The 25,039-nt window shown below is 40.1% G+C and overlaps 3 protein-coding genes across 4 annotated transcripts in view; 2 read left to right on the top strand and 1 right to left on the bottom strand.

Annotated features, from left to right (window-relative positions):
* Positions 1 to 76: 76 nt before the first annotated feature.
* On the top strand, positions 77 to 17,132 carry LOC134673305 (uncharacterized). Its single transcript, XM_063531269.1, has 12 exons — positions 77 to 329; positions 5,538 to 5,722; positions 6,981 to 7,156; positions 7,286 to 7,483; positions 8,429 to 8,579; positions 9,963 to 10,132; positions 11,231 to 11,442; positions 12,523 to 12,710; positions 13,408 to 13,527; positions 14,367 to 14,482; positions 15,280 to 15,584; positions 16,943 to 17,132. The coding sequence occupies exons 1-11, from the start codon at positions 230 to 232 to the stop codon at positions 15,464 to 15,466; spliced, it is 1,803 nt and encodes a 600-aa protein (XP_063387339.1). The 5' UTR covers positions 77 to 229; the 3' UTR covers positions 15,467 to 15,584; positions 16,943 to 17,132.
* LOC134673511 (uncharacterized) lies at positions 818 to 2,022 on the top strand. Its single transcript, XM_063531505.1, has one exon. It carries the CDS (start codon positions 1,211 to 1,213, stop codon positions 1,856 to 1,858), a length of 648 nt encoding a protein of 215 aa, XP_063387575.1. The 5' UTR covers positions 818 to 1,210; the 3' UTR covers positions 1,859 to 2,022.
* A 1,165-nt stretch (positions 17,133 to 18,297) lies between the features above and the next one.
* Positions 18,298 to 25,039, bottom strand: part of LOC134673306 (uncharacterized) — a 53,344-nt gene continuing 46,602 nt past the window's right edge. For both annotated transcript variants that reach the window (XM_063531271.1, XM_063531270.1), the window contains exons 8-11: positions 24,205 to 24,237; positions 23,170 to 23,349; positions 20,108 to 20,276; positions 18,298 to 19,286 (exon numbers count right to left, since the gene is read on the bottom strand). In XM_063531271.1, the coding sequence (XP_063387341.1) occupies positions 19,105 to 19,286; positions 20,108 to 20,276; positions 23,170 to 23,349; positions 24,205 to 24,237 (564 nt within the window). In that variant the 3' untranslated portion in view covers positions 18,298 to 19,104. The remainder of the gene's footprint in view (positions 19,287 to 20,107; positions 20,277 to 23,169; positions 23,350 to 24,204; positions 24,238 to 25,039) is intronic.

The raw sequence follows: 25,039 nt of genomic DNA, 5'->3' as shown, positions 1-25,039 counted from the left end.
AAACCTTAAAATGAATGAATGAAGTGAACAAGGGTGCGGTCTTTAGTTCTTGACGTCACATCAATCACTAGTCGTCGTTCGTAAATCGTCATTCACTCACACTGAGTTAACAGATGGTCGATAAGTGCATGGCGAAAGATAATTAATTGTTGCAAGTACTTGTTCTTATTGAGGTGAAAGAGAAAGCTTTCTCCATTACAAAACCGGTTCAGCAAGTACCGAATTCATCATGTCTGAGCCGCGGAAGAATCATCTCACCATAGATGGAGGGCAGCCGAAGGACGACGAGCACGTCGCTACTTACAAGCCTATTCCAGAGGCTGATACAGGTACATCCAGATGAAACTATAGATATCTCTAATTTGAATCATTATTCCGATTTAATTTCCACAAATTAATATTTGAATTGTCTTAAAAAAAAAAAAGCTCGACCTTCTTTATTTACATTGTAAGGGCACTAACCGGTCATACACGTGTACTTAGTGTAATTAAGTAAGTCATTAATTACTGTAATGTTTCTTTCTTTCTATCTATTGTTATCTTCTGTCTGTCATGGGCCGGTGATAAAAATAACGTCACTAGCCCAAGTATAATACGTCAATTTTTGGAAGGTCTTGGTGTACTTTATGATACTCATGAACTTTACTAACATAATACCTACGCTGTTATTTACTTTAATGCTGTTAGATGTAAATTTATTTCTGTATATATTGGTTTGGAAAAGAAACTTAAAAAAGTAATTTTATTAATACTGATAGGGTCTCTTAGGTCTGACATTTTTACTCGGTCGGGTTATAAAGCGCTTTTTTCCGCCACGCGCAGCGCCATTTTGTGATTGTTCGCTGATTGATGCAACTAAACATTTAAATTGCTTTACTTCAGTATTTTTACTATTTTCCTGTTGTATTACCTTTTACGAATATCAAGTGACCTCATTTATAATATGAGCAACGATCACAGTGAGTTTGAATCATGATTTGGGACTTAACCTTCAAATAATAAGTGAAGAAAACAAGTTACATTGTTAACTCCTGCAGCGCACTGGCTGCTAGACGTCTAAATTGCTTAGCTACCAATTGATGTCTTCCAAATGAGTTGCATCCTGTCTGGTTAAATAAGGACCACAATTTAGGACCTCCATACATCCTAAAAATACATTCTATCCAATGATGGACCAATTTTATTACAGTGAGTTTCTTGAACAATAAATATGTTGAGCCAAGAAATGGAACCAGAGTTGGATGATGGTGAGGATCACTGGGAACACCAGAACATCCAAACACTGTTGAATATGTATTTGCAAAACATTGACAAGTTTAGAAATCCAAAAATTAGGAAAAAAAGTGTCTGGGTTGATAAATCGAACGCCGTAGGCAAAGGTCCTGATTGTTGCGATAAGAAATTCAGAAATTTAAAACAAACCTACATTAGATTACTTAAGAAGAAGAATAGAAATGGCACAGCCAATGTCAAATGGCCTTACTTTGAAATTTTTGAAGAAATATACAGTGATAATGGTGCATACCAGCCAGATATACAACAGAAAATAGAAGAGAGTGCGACAGAGCGGACCGTTGCTAAAGCTTTGTTGACAATGAATTCAGCTTCTAAATTTGAACCGCACATACCAGAGAATGGGGAAAGTTCAAGTGGGCAAAATGAAGAAATGAAAAAGAGGTTGACCAGAAAACGGCATGCGGAGTTCCGTAAGGTTACTCTAGAAATGAGAGATCGGCAGAGGCTGGTGGAGGAGAAGCTTGATAGGCTAATTTATATAGTGGAGGAATCTAATAACATACAGAAAGAGAGGAACCGACTATTTGAACAGTTTTTGGAGAGACTTAACCAAACACAATGAATGTTTGTGTAACAATATTATGTGTAGTATAATATCAGTTCAGTTTGTTATAGCTGCCATTTTAATCTCCGTCAAACAGATCCAAACAGATCGGCTGAAATTTCATACCTACACTGTGTAAACTCTAAATCAAAATTTCACAAAAATGAAGTCATAGTTAGGGGTCATCCATTAATTACGTCACAGCAATTTCTAGGTTTTTTGACCCCTCCCCCCCCTTGTCACACTTGGTCACATTTGGCAAACCCCTCCCCCCAGTGTGACGTCACATTTTTTCTACGAAATCGCCAAATCGAATTAAGTAAGTACCTAAGTATTATTAATATTTTATCAAAATATTTTTGACGATATAAATATTAGTAATTTTATAACCCAAAACTGCTTAGGAAAGAAAATTAAACGATTAAAAACTATTTTCGTTTTAAAAACTTGTTATTTAAATGTACAGTCGACGTCAAAGATATGTTTACATCTTTCGCCTTATTATAAGGGAGTAAGGTGCAAAAGTGTAAACATATCTTTGACGTCGACTGTACAGCGAACTAAATAATTTAAATAAATTTTCGGTTACTGATGAAGTTAAAGTGACGTCACAAAGTTTGTGTCTCCCCCCTCCCCATGTCACAATATGTCACATTTTCTTGACCCCCTCCCTCCCCCTAAACGTGTGACGTAATCAATGGATGACCCCTTATATAGGTACCTAGAGCCATTGCAACAGTACCTGTATATTCTTTGTACCAACTATGCCAAATGGACAGAAACAGGCACTGGACAGTAAACTGATGCAATGACCCTGTAAATAACTGTGACCTCTTTTTTTGTCATTTGATATAACTAATATTCCATAACACAATAAAGTGCTTGGTCTCTTGAATTTCCTTTAGAAGAGTTTACACTGTATGTCATATAGGTAAACAATTATTCTTATGTTAGCTCTATTACCTTGTAGCTTTTAAAGTCCTAGTCTAAGCATGTATTTTGACTGTGATATCCAAATCAGTTATATGTATAAACAGTTGTCTTTTTACCATGATATTTTATATAATACAAAAAGTACCTTATTATAATGCATGAAGGTTCATTTCAAACTGTACTTGTTGGCAATTATTGACTGGCCGGCAAAAAAAAAATATTTTTTTAAATTTTTTGGGTTTTGTGAATAGTATTTTTAAATAGGTAATTATAATAAAGATATAGGTATTAATTGTAAAAATAGAAAAAACTTAACATAATAATACTGACAAAATTACCACTTCATTAACAATGAACTACAATTATTTCTTTTAGTTAATTTTGTACTTTTCATTTGACCCTCACTTTGTTTATTAAAATGATATAAACAAAAAGAGGAGGCATTTTTTAAATATTAAGTTATTTCGGGTTTTAACAATAAATGAATGGGTTTGTGTGGTTATTATGCATGTGTATCTTATTTTATCAGCTCAGTTTTAAAAATTAAATTATGGAATAAATATTTTAATGTACAAATTTGTGTTTATTTTCGATTTAAAAAATGTACTCATTTAATACTAATATAATCAAATAAGTACTCATTTTGGCATATTAACTGCATAGAAAAATGGATGCTTATGTTAGGGCACCGACTGTACATGACTGCCATAACTTAAATTACCAAAACCAACCTTTGCTCTGTATTCCCATTTATCACATCACTGTAAACACGAAAACATTGTACCAATTAGCTACTACACCTACTGTTTTCATCTCACGACACATGACTGGTTCATTAGGCTTAATTCACACGGCGGTATTAGCTCGGCTAGTGGACCATGACAGTGTATCAATTAGGGTTAGGACAGATAGACGCGTTCCATTGTAAGGCTATTAAACATTGACTGTCTTGAGACTCGCGTTGATACCCGTGCCTGCACGATCTTGCCAGACTTCTGAGAAGCGACAGGTATGTTCGCTCTTTTTGTTCAGGAATTCTTGGTGTGTTATATATTAATAGCAGATAAGTAAATGGATAAGCGCGAGTCGCATTATACTGTGGGTTCTTCAGACTAGTGTAGTTTGCTTAAACTTGCATATGATATATGTGTGGTAGTTTAAAATCATGGGTTCATAACTTCAGTTCAGACCTCGGATGTGCTGAATAGAGCAGAAAAAGCTGTTCTCGAAAAAAATGCATAAAGAAAATCGTTAAGTAGTTCAGTAGGTAAAATACTATGAACTTGTGTTACCCAGAACTCGTCTTTGATTCTTGTGTCCACTGTCCACCGTAGCGCCGAAACTACTGAGCCAATTTTGATGAATAAAGTATCTATTCCTCTTTATGACCCAGGTGCATACTTAGGCAAAATTAATATTACTAGGAAGAACTACACAAAAAATCCTAGTGGGATGGACCGAAGAGTGGACCAACGAAAAGTAGGAAAGCTATCCCAAAAGTATAGTCAGTCTAAAAATACAATTTACTTACAATAAAATCTTGTTACAAATATTTTTTTCATGTCGATGATTGCAGCAAGTCGTAACTATTCTAAGTACAAAGTGTTTATCCCTACATATGTTTAGGTATATTACAAACACAAAACTGCTGGAACCCAAATTCTTACAGGCTTATTGCATGTTCCGAAATGTGGCCACCCCACTGTTTTCATAAGAAACCGAGTAACCTGTCTCGATGTTTTCGGAGTTGCCCTTAACTTTATACGGCTACATGCATATGTATTTGAAATGTAATACCTGCATTCAAAGCTTCGAGCATTTTCTTACGCACAGTGGTTGCGCACGGTTGTTACAGCTCCATCAATTAACATCTAAATAAGTGATACATATTTAATAAGTGACTTATGGTCTTAATAGACGTTAGAGCTTAATAACTTATGCATTCATAATTTCCTGGGCGATTACTGTTTTAATCATTCATTAATTTATACCAGTCGAGTTGCAAGGTCGCGGTCCTATAAATCCTATAGCCGCTTTGTTTATATTATGAGACTCAGAGCTATAAGACATTTTTTAAACACATTTGCTGCCAACGTTTTCGTAGCCGATCCCAACGTTTTCCCGCTTTGTAGAGGAAAGCAACTACGAACAGAGAACCCGAGCCGAGCGGGTTCCCGGCACTCAATGTCTTAAAGGAGTATTGTGTGAGTTTATTCTAAAAAATAACTACAAAATATTAACTTTTTGAACTGTACTTTACTTTTAAGATCGTATGAAGAACATAAATTGAATTTTGACAATAGCATATATTATTACAAACGGCCATCGTTGGTTGCGCCTATTATGCTAACAAAGTCCTACTTATAATTCTTTTATATGATGCATATCCAATTTACACTTAGGTGCTGCAGCATTTGATATTCTAAAGTGTTAAGTGTAACACCAGTTTGCAAAAAATATTTCGTTTTTATTTCAAGTACTCAGGTATAGGTATAATACAGCTTTAAAGATAAGATGCGTTGTTTTTTTCTAACGAAGTACTCTTTTAGGACTAAATGGTAACAAAACATCAAAGAGTAAATAAATTAATCTAATTGTTTAGTCCACCGAGGGTAGGAGCGCCGAAATAACTACACCTTTATAATTAAAAACGTAGGCGACGAACAAATTAGTTAATGATCTCTTTGTGGCTCCTCAAATTATCTATTTAACACACCGTCCTACCGCAGATTTAATCTAAATCAATCTTAATTTGTTTTAACAGAGTTCCGCTCGTCAAAGTCAAGCCTCCACAAATCCAAGGAAAAGGTCGACGAGGCCGAGGAAAAACTTTTAGAGAAGGAAGACGAGGCCAAGATCGTCACGCGTGTCGACATGGCCGACGCCAAGTACGTCGTGGGCGACCACCGCAACGGCGACGCCAAGATCGAGCTCGACGCCAACAAGAGGGTGAGTAGCGACTGTTGCACGCCAAGTACGTGGTGGGCGACCACCGCAATTGCAACGCCAAGGTCGCCAAGATCAATCGCTTATGGGCGCGGATTAAGAAAATGTTAATGGAGGCAAAGCAAAAAATCGTACCCCTGTTACAGTTTAGGTAACGCCACGGACTGGACGCAAACGGTGCACGGCGCCATTCATATATTGCGCTCAACCAAATATATGTACGCCACTTGCGTCCAGGCCACGGCCTAACAATGTCAAGGAAAAATGATTACTGACTTGAGAAAAAGTCATGCTAATTTTGTTTACGAAGCCTACTACTCGTACGTATTTGTTTTTACTTACCTACTCGAACACCATTGGTCTTCGAGCAACACCAGCTTCCGACACGTCGGAAAGGAGGGGCCCAAGCGATATCTTACCGTACAAATCTTTCTGCCGTTTTTTGCGGGGGGAAAGGTGCACACAGTTACACTTCTCTCACACTTACATACAAAATCCAATCTGTAATGACGACACAAATACATAGAAAATGTGCTGTTCGAAGCCACTGGTCGTTATTGCTAATCATGGTAACAAACCATATAGATCATATCCTAATTCAGCGTTTGAAAATCGAATTAATAATTTTCACAACATAAATATTTTCCACGTTGTTATTATTGGATTTTGTACACTAATAAAATAAACACTGGGTAGAACAATTTGTCAAAAATTAACATAAACCCTGGATTTATAAAATGATATATAATATTTACGGCAAAATGCGCGCTATTCAATTAAAATATTCCATAAAAGCCGGTTTCAGCGGTCGCCTGTCTAGCGATCCCCTCTTGACACGCGATATGTCGGCAATGAGTTCCATGGTGCGTTCAATCTCACTTTACTTTAAGATCGTAGTTGTAAAATGTGTATAGGGAATAAAGAATCGCTCCGTAAATAGTGCCTTAAACGCTTCACACGCGTTATTTAATTCAGTCGTCCTAACTGGCATCTTGACTAGGATCCTAAAAAAATATTACCCAGTTAGTGCAGAATCTAAACGTGGTTACACCATAACGACTTAGTAAGATGTGTGAAGCGCTTTAGTTGTCTCATTTGAACGACTTTCCTTATAGATTGTCGTAAGTCAGTTGTTTAACCGGCGGTGGGAAAAATTAGCGATCGACTGGTTTAAGTGCCAGTAATCGGAATCCATCTTAGTTAGATACATGGGATGATATTCCTTTGTTATTCAATAACTCAAATAAGATCATGTTTCCAGCAATTCTCCGGTCTAACCAAAGAGGAGCTGATGAAGTACGCTGACGACCCGTTCTGGATACGCCTGCGCTGGGCCATGTTCATCTTGTTCTGGGCGCTCTGGCTGTGCATGCTGGCCGGCGCCATCGTCATCATCGTCCGGACGCCCAAGTGCGCCCCGCCGCCGCCCAGGGAGTGGTAAGATATGTGGCTCGCTGGGCCATGTTCATCATATTATTTTGCTGAATCTCAAAATGTCATTTTAATATGAGATATCTGTTCTCCATACTTGGTTAGCCTGGGATTATATCAATTATATTTTACTAGGTTCGAAAAGTACGCCCTCGTAGAATCCGACGGCGTCCTACCGAGCGAAAGCGATCTGGACCTGCTCCACGACTCTCAAGTCGGCGGCGTGTTCGCGCAGTTCGCCTGCGGGGCCGACGCCTACGAGCTGCTGAAGACCAGCACCTGCCTCGACCAGTTCAAAGACTTCGTCGCTAAAGCCAAGAAACGCAGTGTCAAGTAAGGCATATCATTTGACTTTAACAAGCCACAGTGACCTGGACCTCGCAAGTTGGTGTGTTCAACTGTTTGCCGCCGTTGTAACAGTTCGCCTGTACGAGCTGCTGAAACACCTGCCTCAACCACAAGGACTTCGTCGCGAAGTCGAATCGCGGTGTCGGAGAGTTTTCATCTCTCTTGTTCGAAAAGTTCAACCTTATTTCATGTTAGTAGTAATGTTTAACTCGAGTGAAAGCACCCATTTCACGTTTGAACGGATGACGTTCTCTCTTTGTTCAACCGCCAAAACATCTTAGATGCAATGGGTCACTTTCAACCCTTGCTTACCAATTTAATATTCGTCATATTTTCCAGAAACGGACCATATAAGTATACACCGTGTTTTTTTTTTATTTCCGTTAATTTCAAGGGTGCATTCCTGAGCTTAAATCAAGTAACTTTCTCAAAGACACCGATATTCTAATTAACTCCATTTCGGAGATAATCAATAATTTATTTTTTTCCTTTAGGGCCTCTACAAGCGTGTACACTTGCCTTAGGGCCTGTTTACATATTGATCAGTGTTTAGAATGAGTTCATACATTTGCTACTAAACTTAAGTACAATCTCGGTCGATAGATGTTCGAAATGACATTGATATGTCACAGATTTCAATTGTTTGGTTGAGTTAAATGTAATGCCTGTGTTACAACAACGCTATATGCTACATTTAATTACTTTTTTAAATTATTTTTTTGTTTTAAAAAAAGCAATAAAAATATTTTTTTTTTTAAATTAACTACGCCATTTAGTTCTCTTAAATGTTCTTAATCATACCCCGAAGTTAACGGAATTCAATAAAAACGCGGTGTATACTTCGCCCGACACCGGGATTGCTTGAACTTGTCTCTTGCCAAACAACCCCTTTCTGGCCCTCGGCAGTAAAGTACCTTTTTCCATGTACAGGGTGATCGTGGACCTGATCGCTAACTACGTGCCCACCACGCACGAGTGGTTCGTCAAGAGCCAGGCGCGCGACCCGGGCTACGACAGTTACTTCATCTGGCACGAACCCAAGGGGTACAATGGAACACATCCCAACCCGCCTAATAACTGGGTATGTATCAAAAATGGAATTAGCTCTAACTTTTCAAATCGCACATGAAGATTAGACACCGCTTCTCTATACAAACGTTGTCCCTATTTTCCTTTATAGGTATTAATATTATGGAAAATATTGTTTACATATTTTGACGTATATTTACCATGTCTAAAGTACTGAGTGCAAGTGTTATTTTAAACGTCAAACTTCTATCACAGAATAAATAATAGTACTAGGTACAGAAGACTCACTTCCTAACAAAACGCGTCTGTTACGATCAGGACAGATATGGCCGCTAGGTGGCGACAGCGCCACGCGCGGGTTATGGCTAGCCACCAACATATTGGTGTGGAACGGATGTACTTTTAGCTACTTGTAGCAAAGCGACGAAATCGCGGAGTGAGCCACGCCTGCTTCTATGAGATTATGACGTATAAATACCACTTGCACCGCGTGGGATATCAAAATCGCTGCAGACTTTTCTTGGTCTGACTCTTATGTCCCTTTGGTTGACTTTTAAAATTTTTTTATTATAAGAATTAGTAAAAGGAAAAAATTAGCGAAACTTTTTTGGAAACTTGAACTTGTGTATAGCCTGACAACAGTTTATTTAACCCTGAGATAGTGTCGCTGCAAACAGGTTACGTATGGCAATAATGTGCGTACGTCATGTATAGTCGGGGTAGTGGGCATTGGCTTCATGTTGATACTCGTATAATGTCAAAACATTGCTTACAGAGAATTCAGTTCTTTCAATTTACCTATTCGTCAAAATCTGATTCCAAATATTCAATATTTATATATTCTTCGTTTTCTGACTCTTACGAATTCTGATTTTCATCAGATGTTGTGTCGCTTTCAGGACCACCAACCTCGATTATAAAACGTTCAGTCTCCAATTCGATTATAGGACCTTTATTCCTATAATCGTCTTCAATTTTTTTAACATGGTCACAGCAATTGCTCCAATTTTCTTGAGTTAGTTCCTATACGATACGATAACCAGTTCAATACAACCGCACTATAAAATGTCAATACCGGTCATGTCAACAACCAACTTTAAAACATTGTTTATTGGAATCCTATATAATCCTTCGTCTTTTTTAAGCGGTAAGTATTTGATTGCATTCACTACAATTTTTTTCGCATCTTTGGAATATTTTTTTGGCATTTTTGTAATAAAACCGTTTATATTTGAATATATTCGTAGATATCTTCTATTTGTTTACATCGGTGACATTCGATGACATCCAACGTTCGTTGTCAAAGAGTACTTGTTGCCAGTAAAAGAAATTAGTACCATTGAAAATCCGCAAAATGGCGGGGGTCAAATAAACTGTTGTCAGGCTTAATAATTAAAACATTGAAAACAAAAGTAGAATGACCTTTTTTGTGCAGCGAGCGGTGACGAATGAAGGTGCTTGGGCGTACAGTGAGGCCCGTAAAGAGCTTTACCTCAGCCAGTACGGCGCCGGCAAGGCGGACCTCAACTTCCGTAACCCTGACGTCGTCAAACAGTTCGACGATGTCCTGAAGGCGTACATGAAAGAGGGCGCTGCTGGGGTCAGGTTAGTGTTCACTTACATACAGTAAGGGTAACATTCCATTTCTGACCGCAGCTGCACTACTAGTACGAACGCGTCGGTGTTATTGTCAATTTCCATAGCAAAATGAATGGTAGTGCTGCTGTCGTTGGAAATGGACTGTCACCTTAAGGTTAACGCACTGGTGCTCGACGCGGTGTGACGCGATGTACTGGACATGTCATCTTGAAACTTAAGTCATTGTCAGTAGAGGTGACAGCAAGATTGTCATCTATTGGGCAATAGCATGTCGAGCACTAGGACTAGCGATACTTAAATAATGCATTTCGGTCTTTGGAAATAGACCAGCCATCAAGTATCGTATTTATTAAGTGTCGTTTCATGTCAGTTAAATGCTACAATTTATGGATTAAATTTTATTTATCGGGACTATCGAAGAGAATTTTTAAACAGCTTGGGTATGGTGACAAAAGGTGACAAATGTCATCTTTAAACAATTTATAACTTTAAAATCTTTATAACCTCTATAACACTCTCTCCGGAATACCTCAAATCCTTCTTTCAATACTACGGCGTTTCTCGCGTCCGCCAACTTCGCTCTTCTGGCAATATGTCTCTGTCCATCCCTCCTCACCGAACCGGGTTCATGTCGAATTCGTTCACTGTGCAGGTCTTTGGGCGCGTCTTTGGAACGGACTTCCTTTTAACATAAAAATGCGCCTAATAAGTTCGCTTTCAAAAAATCCATACGTACTTTCTTTGCGCGCAGAATGAAAAAATCTTAGTGTATTATTAGTTTTAGTATATGTGTATAGTATATTTGTAATTTGTATAGGTAATTAATATGTTATTCGTAATTTATTGATTGTTTTTGCTGTTGTAATTATAGCAGCGCTCACAATCTCTCTGCTTAGCCTTAAGGTTGACTGGTAGAGAATGCCTTATGGCATTAAGTCCGCCTTTTGTACTATAAGATTTTTCTTTTGTGCAATAAAGATTAAATAAAATAAAATAACCTTCTCACGTATCAAAACGTAAAATTCTGATATATGACAATTTTCTTGCTATCCATAAACTTAATTCTTCACTCTGCGATAACCTAACACTTGACGGTGTCCTCAGACTGTCCCACGCTCGTCTCCTGCTCGTGTCTGCGTCGTTCCACGACGACCAGCTGCTCGCCAACACCGACAAGACGCCGACCGGACCCACCCCGACCTACGGCGACTATAACTTCCTGCGTCACACTTACACCGCCGACCAGCCGGAGCTAGACGCACTACTGGCGCACTTCTCGCAGGTCGTAGATGATAACGCTGCGGAACCTGGAGCCAGTGAGTATTGATGGACCTAGAATGCGGCCTTGTGGCAGAGTTGTGGCACTCCACTACAACTTCCTGCGTCACACTTACACCGCCGACCAGCCGGCCCTAGACGCACTACTGGCGCACTTCTCGCAGGTCGTAGATGATAACGCTGTGGAACCTGGAGCAAGTGAGTATTGATCGACCTAGAATGCGGCCTTGTGGCACTCCACTGCAACTTCTGGCCTGCGCCACACTTACACCGCCGACCAGTCTGTGCTAGACGCACTACTGGCGCACTTCTCGCAGGTCGTAGATGATAACGCTGTGGAACCTGGAGCAAGTGAGTATTGATCGACCTAGAATGCGGCCTTGTGGCACTCCACTGCAACTTCTGGCCTACGCCACACTTACACCGCCGACCAGTCTGTGCTAGACGCACTACTGGCGCACTTCTCGCAGGTCGTAGATGATAACGCTGTGGAACCTGGAGCCAGTGAGTTTTGATGGACCTAGAATGCGGCCTTGTGGCACTCCACTGCAACTTCTGGCCTGCGCCACACTTACACCGCCGACCAGTCTGTGCTAGACGCACTACTGGCGCACTTCTAGCAGGTCGTAGATGATAACGCTGCGGAACCTGGAGCCAGTGAGTTTTGATGGACCTAGAATGCGGCCTTGTGGCACTCCACTACAACTTCCTTACTTAAGTAACTTTGTTGTTGGTCCTAAAATGCTACCTTGCGGTACTCGAAGCATAAATGTTTACTTGCTTAAATAGTTCCTTATCTTCATTTTGACACCTGCTTGTGCTTGGCTCTAAAACTGTACCGTGGTCAATCGCAGATGTTTTAGAAGGCATATACTAGGTTTCCAAAAATTATCTGATGCCTCCTTGTCAAATGCTTTAGCTATGTCTACGCCTTCACATTGATAAACCCAAAGTCATCGTCACTTCAAGAGGTCTCCGAGCATCTTAGAGATTTTTTTTTACTTTTTTAATCTTAAAATAGAACCAGTTATAAAATCACGTAATCTGTGTAACCCTTGACTTAAAAAGTTACATTTTATATCCGTGCCCCTTTTTTTAACACATCCGTATTGTTCCAGAAAAATCCGTGTTCACGATAAAGGAGACAGATGAGAACCACTTCCAAGAGCTGTACCTGCTGGCGCACAACGTGTCGTCTCTTCGGCCACCAAGCGCCGCCGCCATTAGCGTTGACGTGGAGCCCGCCGTGCTTGTTAACAAGACCAGCGTGTCCACAGACAAGTTCCGCAAGTGGCCCGCGCTACAGGTACTGACAACACTACCGCAGAATAAATAATAGTACTAGGTACAGAAGATTCACTCTAACAAAACGCGTCTGTTACGATTAGGACAGATATGACCGCTAGGTGGTGACAGCGCCACGCGCGGACGCGCGGCTTATGGCTAGCCACCAAAATTGGTGTGGGACGGATGTACTTCTAGCTACCTGTTGCAAAGCGACGAAATCGCGGAGTGAGCCACGTCTGACACTACTATCACCATAAAGGAGACAGACGAGAATTCTCTCAAGCGCAACATGTTTTATCCCGGTAGTCGCCTGAATAAAAAAGCATGAATGAAAGTTGAATATCTTACGAAATAATGGTCAGGAAATCAAAAGTTACAATATGTTACCCAGATTTGACTATACTGTTCTGCAGGTTATCAATATATGGAGCTAAACTTCGACGATGTTGCCGAAACCACTCATTTTCGCTGATATAATGGAGCTCTAATAAGAGACCTTGTAAAATTCTCTATCATTTGATCTGTAGTGAAAGCGACACCCTTATGCTCTGGTTTCCTAGGATAGCGGTGCCGTCATATAGCGGCCGTCTCCATACAAAATACTACGACATCGATATTTAGCGGTATTCTTTTGTATGGCCGCTATATGACGGCACCGCTATCCCAGGAAAAACGAGCTTTACTGCATGTAGTTACTACAATATTGTATTGTGCAGTTAACTACAACGGACGCTATGGCCGGGGCTGACGTGGCGGCGTTCGCGCACCTGCTGCCCGCCGCGCCCGCGCTCACCGCGTCGCAGCTCGCGCAGTTCAACGCCTCCGGGGACGCCAAGGTGACTAACTAATCCGAATAACTATACATTAAACCCTTCAACGCCACGCCTCTCGTGATTCAATATCTACTCACCGATTTTCTTCAAGTTTCTAACTAACTATTTTAGCTCAGCGATCCAAAAAGAATCTTGGCCTCCGAAACGAGAGCGTGCCACCTGTCCCAATCCTGCACAACTTCCTGCCAGTTACTGACGCAGTTACATCAATCATATTATTATCTTCAAGTTTCGCATTTATAAAATTCGTCAGTCATATTTTTGGCTACCTTGTACAATGTACAATCGCCTGCGCTCGCGGTGTTCCAGTTAAGAAAAAATTGCCTTGCTACCTGCTATAATACCTGCAAGGCGTTCAAACGAGAATCGCCATAAGGGTGGAACTTGGGTGGAACATCGAGAGCGCAGGCGATTGTAGGTACATATGCATCACCTTCCCGGCGATAAATATTGCATATTGGTCTTTGGAAAGAGAATCAAAGACCGTTGCGTAGGTACAGTCAACTGTAAAAATATGGGTGTACAAATCGTCTCAAAAATATGTACAATAACTCTTGTCAGGGAATTAAGAACTATGGGACATATTTTTGAGTAAGTTGTCTACACCCATATTTTTACAGTTGACTATACAATATTTATCGTTGTGTAATTTAGAGGCAATAATGATGATGATGACATAGTAACATCAATCATATTATTATCTTCGGTTGGTGTAACTGTACAATAAGTCTACTAACAAAATCTGTCTGTCTGTCTGTGTAATAAGTCTACTAACGAATCTGTATGAGTCCATAGTTGCTCGAAATAAATATTTTTCATTTCATTTGTACGTTTGTTTCCAGAGCGAGCTGGGCCGGCTGGCGGCGCTGCGCTCGGAGGCGAGCATCCAGCACGGCGAGACCAAGATGGCGGCCGTGCCCGCGCGCAACTCCACGCTGCAGCTCGTCGCCGTCGCCAGGTCACTATTCTAACTGTGATTCTAACCTACAAGCTTATAGTTGGGGAGCCGACGATGCTAAATGTGTAGTTACTCGAGCGCCACTTTTCTAACCCACAATCTTATGGAGCATTCCACGAGCTGTGCTGTACAAACGCATTTTATTTCCTGTGTTGCGACTTTTTTTTCTGAATTTAAAGCAGGCGATTATTTTTCTGCATATTTTTGACCATTTGCCATAGAAAAGGAAACTTTTATACCTGCAAATCTTCAGAAAATTCGAGTTTGTATGGGACAAACAGACAATTTCATGGAATGCTCCTTATACAGTTTGGTTTTTTGACTGTCTCATTTCAAACAGACAGAGAGAATCATACTGTCTTTGTCTTAAGCTAGTAGTACTAGAACCCAAAAGAAAGGGATGAGTTTAATTTTATTTATTCTTATTTACTGTCAAATTGGGGGTAAAAACGGATTACCCACGAGGTAAAAACGGGACCCTATTACTAAGACTCCACTGTCCGTCCATCTGTCTGTCTGTGACCAGGCCGTATCTCATGAACCGTGATAGCTAGACAGTTGAAATTTTCACACATGATGTATTTCCGTTGCCGCTATAACAACAAATACTAAAAAGTACGGAATCCTCGGTCGTTGAGTACGACTCGCACTTCTCGCAGGTTTTTATTTATCAGATTAGATTCATACATAAAATTATAACAAAAACAAGAATAGGTAAATAGCTTGCAGTTTTAAAACGGAATTCTGAATTCAGATATCGTTTCAAGACTGAATGTCATTGATGTTTGTGTATGCAGGTGGAAACCCGGTCACACGGGGTACATAGCGGTCCTCAACACGCAGCCGGAGCTCCTGAGCGGCAACCTCACCGCCATCGGCGTGTCCGTGCTGCCCGCGCAGCTCACCGTGCACTACATATCGCATGAGGTGGCCAACCAGACTGGGTACGAGTATAATAACCCCTCGAGACCCAGACATACATAGCGGTCCTCAACACGCAGCCGGAGCTCCTGAGCGGCAACCTCACCGCCATCGGCGTGTCCGTGCTGCCCGCGCAGCTCACCGTGCACTACATATCGCATGAGGTGGCCAACCAGACTGGGTACGAGTATAATAACCCCTCGAGACCCAGACATACATAGCGGTCCTCAACACGCAGCCGGAGCTCCTGAGCGGCAACCTCACCGCCATCGGCGTGTCCGTGCTGCCCGCGCAGCTCACCGTGCACTACATATCGCATGAGGTGGCCAACCAGACTGGGTACGTGTATAACAACCCCTCTAGACCCAGACATACATTCAGACAGCCGAGCGAACTGGTGTTTTTCCTTACAAACATAGTTGTAATTTTCGTTCCGCATTTATTTTTCGCTCCTAACTTTTATAGTTATCATTATCAATAATCCAAGTGTCGAAGGGGCATAAATAAGGTTAATATTAGTGATGTACCGACTATTGATTTGGCCGACTAGCCGACTAGCCGACTAATCGGCGCTCGAATGGCCGATTAGTCGGCCGACTAGTCGGCTAGTCGGCCAGATCATTAGTTTCGTATAAGTTCAGGTGAAAAACAATAGTTTTGCTCTTTTGGTTGCGCTATTCATATATTAGCTTGGCTAAAAGGTGTTTTCTATTGGTTCAAAGACCTATCACAAGAATCCTCGTTCAATTTCTGTCTTTCTTTTATTTTGCGATCCTGATGAGCAGAAAAAGTTTTCACACCCTGAATAGGTATTTTGGTAAAATAGACATAAAACATATGGTAAATATTAACTGTTGGTTTTTTTTTTTCTGTTTTTCTTTCACTAATAAAGTGCCGACTAATCGGCCATTTTTGCCGACTAGTCGCCGACTAATCGCCGACTACAAATGTGGCCGGATAGTCGGCTCTCCCGACTAGTCGGCGACTAGTCGGTACATCCCTAGTTAATATGCATCAAATCGTGTAAAAATATTTCCCATAATGTCAGGACCCACGATAAAAATGAGGATTACTTTTGTATGGAGAAGGGGTCACCATCCTCTACGCACTATATTATATTTATTCTACGCACATTTTTACGCTATAAAATTTATATTTAATCGCTGTAGCTCTAAGGCTTACTTGCACCATTCCACTAAACCGGGGTTAGCCGGTTAAACCTGGAGTTACCGTGGTTACCAGTACAATTTGACACTGGGTTAACAAATTAACCGCTTAACACATTCAACACCAGGAACCCGACTGTCGGGTACACTGTTCGTAGCGACTACGCGCTACATACGGCGAAACCGTGGCTACGCGCTACGAGCGTAACCCGTAGCACTTAGTGGTAATGAATGTGTTAACCCCGGGTTAGCGGGATGGTGCAAGTGGGCCTAAGAGTTAAATATGCGTGCAAGTTTTTCCTGCGTCCACATATTCGCGATTCCATTCGTTTCGACTCGCATATGGTTTTCTATACCTGATCTCCTCTTGCAGTTACGCGACCAACAAGCCAGTGGACAGCGACGACGTCCTCGTGCCCGCGAAGTCGTCGGTGCTGCTCTCCTTCGTGCCCAAGAGCGCCGAGTAACTTCGACGAGAGAGTTCAATCGCTGGCCGCAGTGTACGCGCGGCGTTTTGGTTGCATTTCATTTTTGTACCGTTTCAAAATATAGTATGAGCATTATCTGTTGTCTTATTACTAGCCCTTGGATACTAATGATGATAAATTATCATCGCACATAGAGAAACAAAAGTTTGTTGTAGGGGAGAGCGGGGTTAAACGTGCCGGAGGTAAGTTGATCCGATGGGAATAGGAACGCAAGTAAACCATGGAGCGATTCGTATGATGTTTGTCGCGAAAAGTCAGACCACTATGCGGTTGCAGGAGCCGTTTTCGTTGCTTCCATTATAGTAGAATAGTAGTTATGGAAAATAAATCAAAAACGAGGGCACAACGAACACCACGGATAATCACATTTTTGCTTTGGATTTTTTTTACTATCTGTTGATAGTACACAACAAATTATCTTATATTTCGACGAACTGCAAAATACTCTTTTAGCGTGTGTGAACTGAGATTTAAATATTTGACGGATAAGTTATAAATTTTAACAACGGAACAACCCGCTCCATAGCGGGGTTAGTTGTTCCGTTCCGACCTATCTCATAAAAAAATTCTGGTAAAAAAACTGTTTAACGATGCACAAAATAATATCGCTACTCAGAAACGCAAATAATCATTATTTAATATAGCGCAACCCACATACCTTATTCAGACTGTTTTCATATATCAAATTTGTATTTTATGAAAATCGGCACGTTTAATCCCGCTCTCCACTACCTGAAGTTATAATGCTAGAAATTTATTTCTGGTTATCATTTATTGAAGGGGGAGGCATATGTTCAGCAGTGTACGTCTTATGGCTGAGATGATGATGATGATGATGATGATCATTTATTATGAAACCGTTCTTCAACTTCAAAATTATTACCACTATTTCTCTATGTGATGGTTTAAGCCTTTTCCAGGCATAGGTAGTACCATTTATCGACCACATACGCGCCACTAGAATTTCAACTTTAGCATTCCGATTTAAGATTTAAATTAGATTGCGCTTTCGGGAAATTTGACTTGTCTTCAAATGAATCATCAAAGCTGGATATTGGATTTTAAATAAATATTTGGATTGGAATAGGTATATTTGGATTTTTGGAAAAACTTTTAGGTTGGTGAGGCCTGGAAAAGGGTCAATGCAAGTTTTATGGTTCCTGGAGCATGTGGTAGTGTTTTGAATTAGGAGCGGATTTTTCTTTAAACAAGGATTTGTGGTTTGTATAAAAACTTTAAATTAATAAAGTATATTTTAATAGGTCTATAACAGTATGTTAACATAAAAGCATAATTTTCATGTACAGTCTGCACAACATAATATGTAACACATTTTGAAACAATTACATTTGGTCACATCACATCACGACTGTATCAAGGCCAAAAAACATTATAAAAATCTCACTAATGGCTAAAAATAATCGTCGAGATTTTCAAAATTCCTCTTAAATATTAGGTACCAATATTCGTATGGCAAAATTTAATAATAATTAGGAATTTTAAATATCTAAATTGATCTCTAATATTTTAAGTTTTCATGCCCGGTTTTATAAAGACATGTTATATTGTATGTTAAAAAGGTATCTCCTTTGTGTCGTAGGTACCTAAAGTGTTCTTAACACATTTGTCCTGAAACTTCAGAATTAATAATAAAAGTGAAGAAAACAGGTTTTAATCCAATACTGGAGTATACGCTAAATATTGCAAAAGAAAAATACAATTCGTTAATTCATTGTTATTTTTCTGGAATAGGTGACATTGTGCTTGAGATCGAATGTCCTTTAGGGCAAGCTAAAAATACAAATCAATTATTTGTTGTTAATTCTTTGTTAGAATTTTGCGACAAAAAATCTCTAAAGTAGTGTCCGTCAGTAACGTTTGTATTTTAAAAGTCAAGTAGTAATCCAGGCGTGTTATCGGCTAAACTTGTTAAGGTCCTGTTTTGGACCCGATTATCCAAAGTTAGAAGGTTTACTATAGTTTATAATCACGCGGTTTGAAATAACCGTCCATAAGTTCCATAGTCAGCCTAAGTTCCCCGGCTGTGTTACCGCCGTCTGGAGTTGCTCGGCTTCGCCTGGCCGGGCTTAGGCTTGTTGAACTGGAAGGAGGCGCACTTGGGGATGTGGCGTTCGGCCGCCGCCTGGTTGAAGCGCCGGTTGCAGTGCGGGCACTGCACGTAGTCGGGGTTCTCTGAAGGCGGGGGTGGCGGGAGATCGCTTAGTTTACCTGGAAAGATGAAAAGGCCATAGAAATTAAGTAATGACTCGCTGAGTAGGTACTTAATACGCGGATCGCTAAAAGCATTACAAGTAAAAGGTTGAGTGAGGTAATGTAGCAATACAGTCCGGTCTTGTAGCATGGAGTTAAAAAGGGGCAGATCACATTACGCGTGAAATTGATGGCTGTGATGAGTCAACAAGCATGTAACACCTCTGGAGTTGCAGGCGTTCATAGGCTACGGTGACTGCTTACCATCAGGCGGGCCGTATGCTTGTTTGCCACCGATGTGGTATAAAAAAAAAAAAAACAAATCACTTGAATAGGTAGTTGATGTAAGTGATGAAGTTGTGAAGTTGAAGAAGTAAGTGGTGGTTGCTGTTATTATTATGTTTTTTTTTTTGGGTCAGTAAATCAATTTTTAGTGGTGAAGTTGATGTAAACTATTGCACCCATATCTGTATCTTTAGGTATTTAAATAAATGTAAACAAAATATACCCTCAAATTGCTCCTTAAGCTAGTTGAGGGTAGATGAAAACATTACACGATCAAATAATGTAGGGTAACGTCAGGTCGTTCAGTGACAAATCCAGGCGGTTTTGTATTTGGTTGTTTAACCAATAAGGCCCACTTGCACCATTCCACTTACCCGGGGTTAACTGGTTATACCTGGAGTCGCAATGGTTACCAGTACAATTTGACGCTGGGTTAACGGTTTAACCGCTTAACCCCGGGTTAGTGGGATGGTGCAAGTGGCCGTAAATGTTATAACTACCCGAAAATGTACAAATTATTTAAATACCTAAAGATACAGAGTATAGACCCTTACCTCCAGCAGCTAGATGCTGCTGCACCTGCTTCGCAGCTCGGATGGCCTGGATGAACTCCTCATGCTTCTGCCTCCAGCTGCTGTTCAAGGGCTTTGCCTTGGCGGGCGCTGCGTTGCTCGCAGTGTTGCCCTTGCGCAGCTTGCTTATGAACGGCTCCGCTTCCGTGCCCTGAGGGAATGCAATGAGTTAGAATAAAATCGCATGATGGACACGAGTCCATATGTGACGTTATCAATGAAAAGGGACCTTATTGTCGATGGCGCTTACACCATAACTATGCTCCGATGTAAATGGGTCAATTTTCAAATAGGCATTTTTTGCTGTCCCACGGCTAAAACTCGAAGTCCATAGGACTAAAAGACTGGGTATGTATATATTTTCATTCAGTGTATTATAAGCTTTAAAAATCATGCACAACTGTACCTAAAATATTATTTGTTCCTGACAAAATCGCATTTGAAGTTCCAAAAACGGCGAAATTTGCCGTTTTTCGCGTGTCCCAGTGGCGGCATAGCGCAATAAAAAAAATCATAACTTTGGATGTAGGCAACGTATTATAAACAACTTTGTATTTCTATAAAGAGCATTTTCTATAGAATTGATTTAATCATATTGATAAATTAATGCGTTATTTAATAAAACAAGGGAAGCCATTTATCGCTGTCCCGCGCGGCACCTGTTTTGTTATGATTTAAATATACCCCCTATAATCTACTTTGTCTATTGAATAACGGTTAGATTAATATTACGACGCAATAGTGCGGTTAGTTGGGCATCGATTGACATCAAATGTAGACCCGGAAACAGTTTAATTTATTTAAAAACAGATAAAAATCTCTTTCGATATATTTTGGTACGACTACAATGACATTTGTATGGACGCTTAATACGTTGGTACATAGTTGGAATAAAAATGTTTATTTTATAATAATAGTTGCAAATATAGTGTTAAAATATATAGTAAAATAAATAAGTGAATCGGTTGTATTGTGTAGGAAATATCGCTAAAAAATATTATTGGCGACATGTCGCGACATTTGTATGGCGACATTTATACGGCTATTTTGACCGTATAAATGTCGATTGTGGCATACAAATGTCGACATAGTGCCATACAGATGTCGAGAAGGTGTTATACAAATGTCGTCAGGGTCTTATAAATGCAACAAATATAATAAATAGTGGCATATACATGTTGATACTGCCATATAATGTCGAAAAAATGCCTTATACATGTCAAAAGCGCCTTACAAATGGCTAAATAGTGTCATACAAATGTCGATCTTTAAACATTCATATCTAGCTAACTATAAAAAGTACAGAGGTGCCTCCTACAGTAAATTTTTTGTTGTTAAGTACCCTTCCTAAAACTATGATTATAAATCAGATTTTTGAAAAATAAAAAATTGCCATACAAATGTCGAAAAAACACCCTCTTCAAAAATTGACCCAAATACAATGGCGCGCGACGCGGTGCGGCGTAAGCGCCATCAACAATAAGGTCCCTTTTCATAGATAATAACCCATATACACACACATATAATTATTCCCTATCTATATTCAAAGGTTCCATTATGTAAGTACCTACATTTGAAAAAGTGCGGCAAACCAAAGGCATAATAAAAGTTTAAACTTATTTTAAGGTGCATTAAAGTAACAGTCCGTCTATAAGATATAAAATTAGTGTTGGTAGGAACTGTAGTCCTTTGAGTCTGAATTTAAAGAACTCGGCTCGTTTTACGAGACTCTTTTGAATTTTAAGAGTCTGAAAAATTGAGTCGAGTCTTGAAGCTGAGGACTCATGGGACTCGAGTCCAACCAACACATAGGTACTACGTCTATGTATACATTTTACTTTCTATGTGGAAGAAATCAGCCAATTAGTTGAGTTGAGTGTTGAGTGCGTTAGCTCCTTAGTCGAATTGAATATAATTTGTTTCTTAGGTACCATTCTGTACAGAGTTCTGGCAAGCAAACAAATAGGTGGCATGCTTAATTACGTAAATAGCTTGCCTTGAACTCCGCTGCATCCGTGCCCTTTATGTAACAATAAAAATAAATAATATAAATACTAATACAAAACTACCTACTCCTGGATCTAGTTGGTGGTGCTTTTGTATTTAAAGGCTTCTAAAAACGATGCAACATGGCATTCGATTTTGGATGATTGCCGGCTAAGTAGGAGCAACGAACTTAATCGATCGACCAAATGCCACAATGCATTGCAAATGGAATACGATTATGTGTTACGTTTGTAGCATAAGGGTTCCCCTAGATATGTCGACGCGGAATCGGCAAAATACGATAGGAAAAAGCTTTATGTCCGCGCAATAAGAGCGAAAAAGTCGTCGTTTGGCTCGGCTCGCGACGGCCGACGACGCCGGACGCGTCGACCGGTTTTTCGCTCTTATTGCGCGGACATAAAGCTTTTTCCTATCGGCTTTTGCCGAATGCGCGTCGATATATTTGGGGAGACCCTAACAGTTGCCTACGTTTTAAAAAGTTTTCTACGAAATATATCTATGGTGCTATATTTTACATGGCATAGGTATAAACTAAGTTGACACTACGAAAAACTGCTACGGATTCATAAAATGATATACGGCAAATTATACCAATCCATTGTAAAACTATAACTTACCTAATACTAATCAGCAAAGTAACGGAATACCTTAATTATTAGTACCTATACACCTACCATATTTTCTCCTTGCTTTCGAATATTTTGGAGGTAATCGCGTCTATTTATTTCATAGGTAGGTATGTTTGTATACATTATCTTTAGGTATATTTCAATATTCTTCGGTTCTAAATAGCGATACAAAAATGAAAGGTTTATTTGGCAGCTGTCTATTTTGATTAATGACATATTATACCTAATGAGTAATGACAATATGCATTTACTACAAAGTTCCAACCTAAATTTTTTTATGCGGGGCAAACAAAAGTATAGCCCGCCTGATGGTACAAGTGTTACCGTAGACGATTGCCACTCCAGGGGCCAAGACCTTGGATTGCGACTTGCGGCAGATGTTCTGATGCTTAGCAAGGCGCGACTTACCGCGAGTCTATGCTTCAGGGCGTCAAAAGGTTTCCTCTTCTTGGTCTGCGCCTTGCGGCAGATGCCTTCGTGCTTGGCGAGGCGGTCCTCGGCGAAGCGCCGCCCGCACACGCTGCACGGCACGCCTGCGCCCGCCGTGGACGACGACGCCGCTGACACGCGTTTTACTTGCGATGAACTCTGGAAATATTGACGGTTTCAGTACCTATATCACTACACACACACGCACACACACGCACACATACACACACACACACGCACACGCACACGCACGCACGCACGGACGCGCGCGCGCACACACACACACACACACACACACACACACACACACATCAGACACAATAAAAGACGATTTAAATTTTATAACACCAGATAACTAATAAAAAATAAGTTATGCTTATGATTTGCATGTTAATACTTAAAAACACAGTGAATAATGCCATTCGATAAATAAGTAAACTAGAGTCAGACCAAGAATAGTCTGCAGCGGATTTGATAGCCCACGCAGTGAAAGTGTTATTTTAAACGTCAAACTTCTATGAAATTATGACGTATAAATGACACTTGCACTGCGAGGGCTGTCAAAATCGCTGCAGACTTTTCGTAGCTTTAACCTAATATTCATTAAAATATTAGGCAGGTGCTGTAGTTAATTTATAGTCAGTAAGTAAGGATGTGTGTCTGGACTTCACATTGGGGTCTGTTTACTACTAAACACAATGTATCAGGTATGATAGCCATAGCCATTTGCACTTTTTCCGCAACCACACTATATGTAGTTCGTTTTATTTAGCATTAGAAAGAACTCCACAGAAGCAAGCGTGCAGTTTTTATCAGGCAATGTAGCATGGTCAATACATATAATGTAGTACTTCAAATTATTACCGCTAAAAGTGCCGGATTACTCGGATTAGGAACCACAAGCTTACTTCTGCGAAGTTCTTTCTAATGCTAAAAAAAACGGAGTATACTCCGTATCGACCTTAATCACTTATTTTTAGAAAGCTAACTCTAAAAGGTAGAATTAGAGCTTACCCCCGGTGTACTTCTTATCGCACTACTGCCTACCTGAAAACAAAAACAATATAATATAGGTATAGGTTCAAACTCATAATGTCATAATTTACAGTGTCATTTTACGATTTACAGCGAATAATTAGAGTTTAGTTAGGCAATCAGCTGTGATCTATGAAAGTACAATAAAATTTTGCGAACGTTCTTAACGGCGTAACCCTTAAGTGCCACTTGCACCATCCCACTAACCCGGGCTTAAGTGGATAAACTGTTAACCTAGTGTCCAATTGTATTGGTAACCATGGTAACTGCAGGTTTAACCAGTTAACCCCGGGTTAGTGGAATGGTGCAAGTGGGCCTGAGTAGTATGTACGTGGGCCATACTGTAAGTTTCTGGATTCTGGTATATGAGACGACTTATTTTTTCTAAGTGGCCAGTTCAGGAATTTTTCAGCATGACCTAAGTACTCATCCTTTTACATGGATGAGCGAGGTAACTGCCGGCTCTCCGGTCTCCAGTTGCGTGCCTACTTAGATATGTATTAATATACCTAATATTTATAAATTGTATAATAATATAATATTTTTATTTATCGTACTTAACGTAAAGTAACGAAAGAGGGTCGTTTTGTTTAGGTAGTTAGTTGCTACTTAAGGAGCGCTGGTGGCCTAACGGTAAGAGCGTGCGACTTTCAATCTGGAGGTCGCGGGTTCAAACCCCTGCTCGTACCAATGAGTTTTTCGGAACTTATGTACGAAATATCTTTTGATTTTTCCCAGTTGCTTTTCGGTGAAGGAAAACATCGTGAGGAAACCGGACTAATCCCAATAAGGCCTAATAGTTTCCCCTATGGGT

The sequence above is a fragment of the Cydia fagiglandana genome, chromosome 18 (assembly GCF_963556715.1).
Source record: "Cydia fagiglandana chromosome 18, ilCydFagi1.1, whole genome shotgun sequence".
Taxonomy (NCBI): domain Eukaryota; kingdom Metazoa; phylum Arthropoda; class Insecta; order Lepidoptera; family Tortricidae; genus Cydia; species Cydia fagiglandana.
This window is presented reverse-complemented; position numbering and strand designations above follow the sequence as displayed.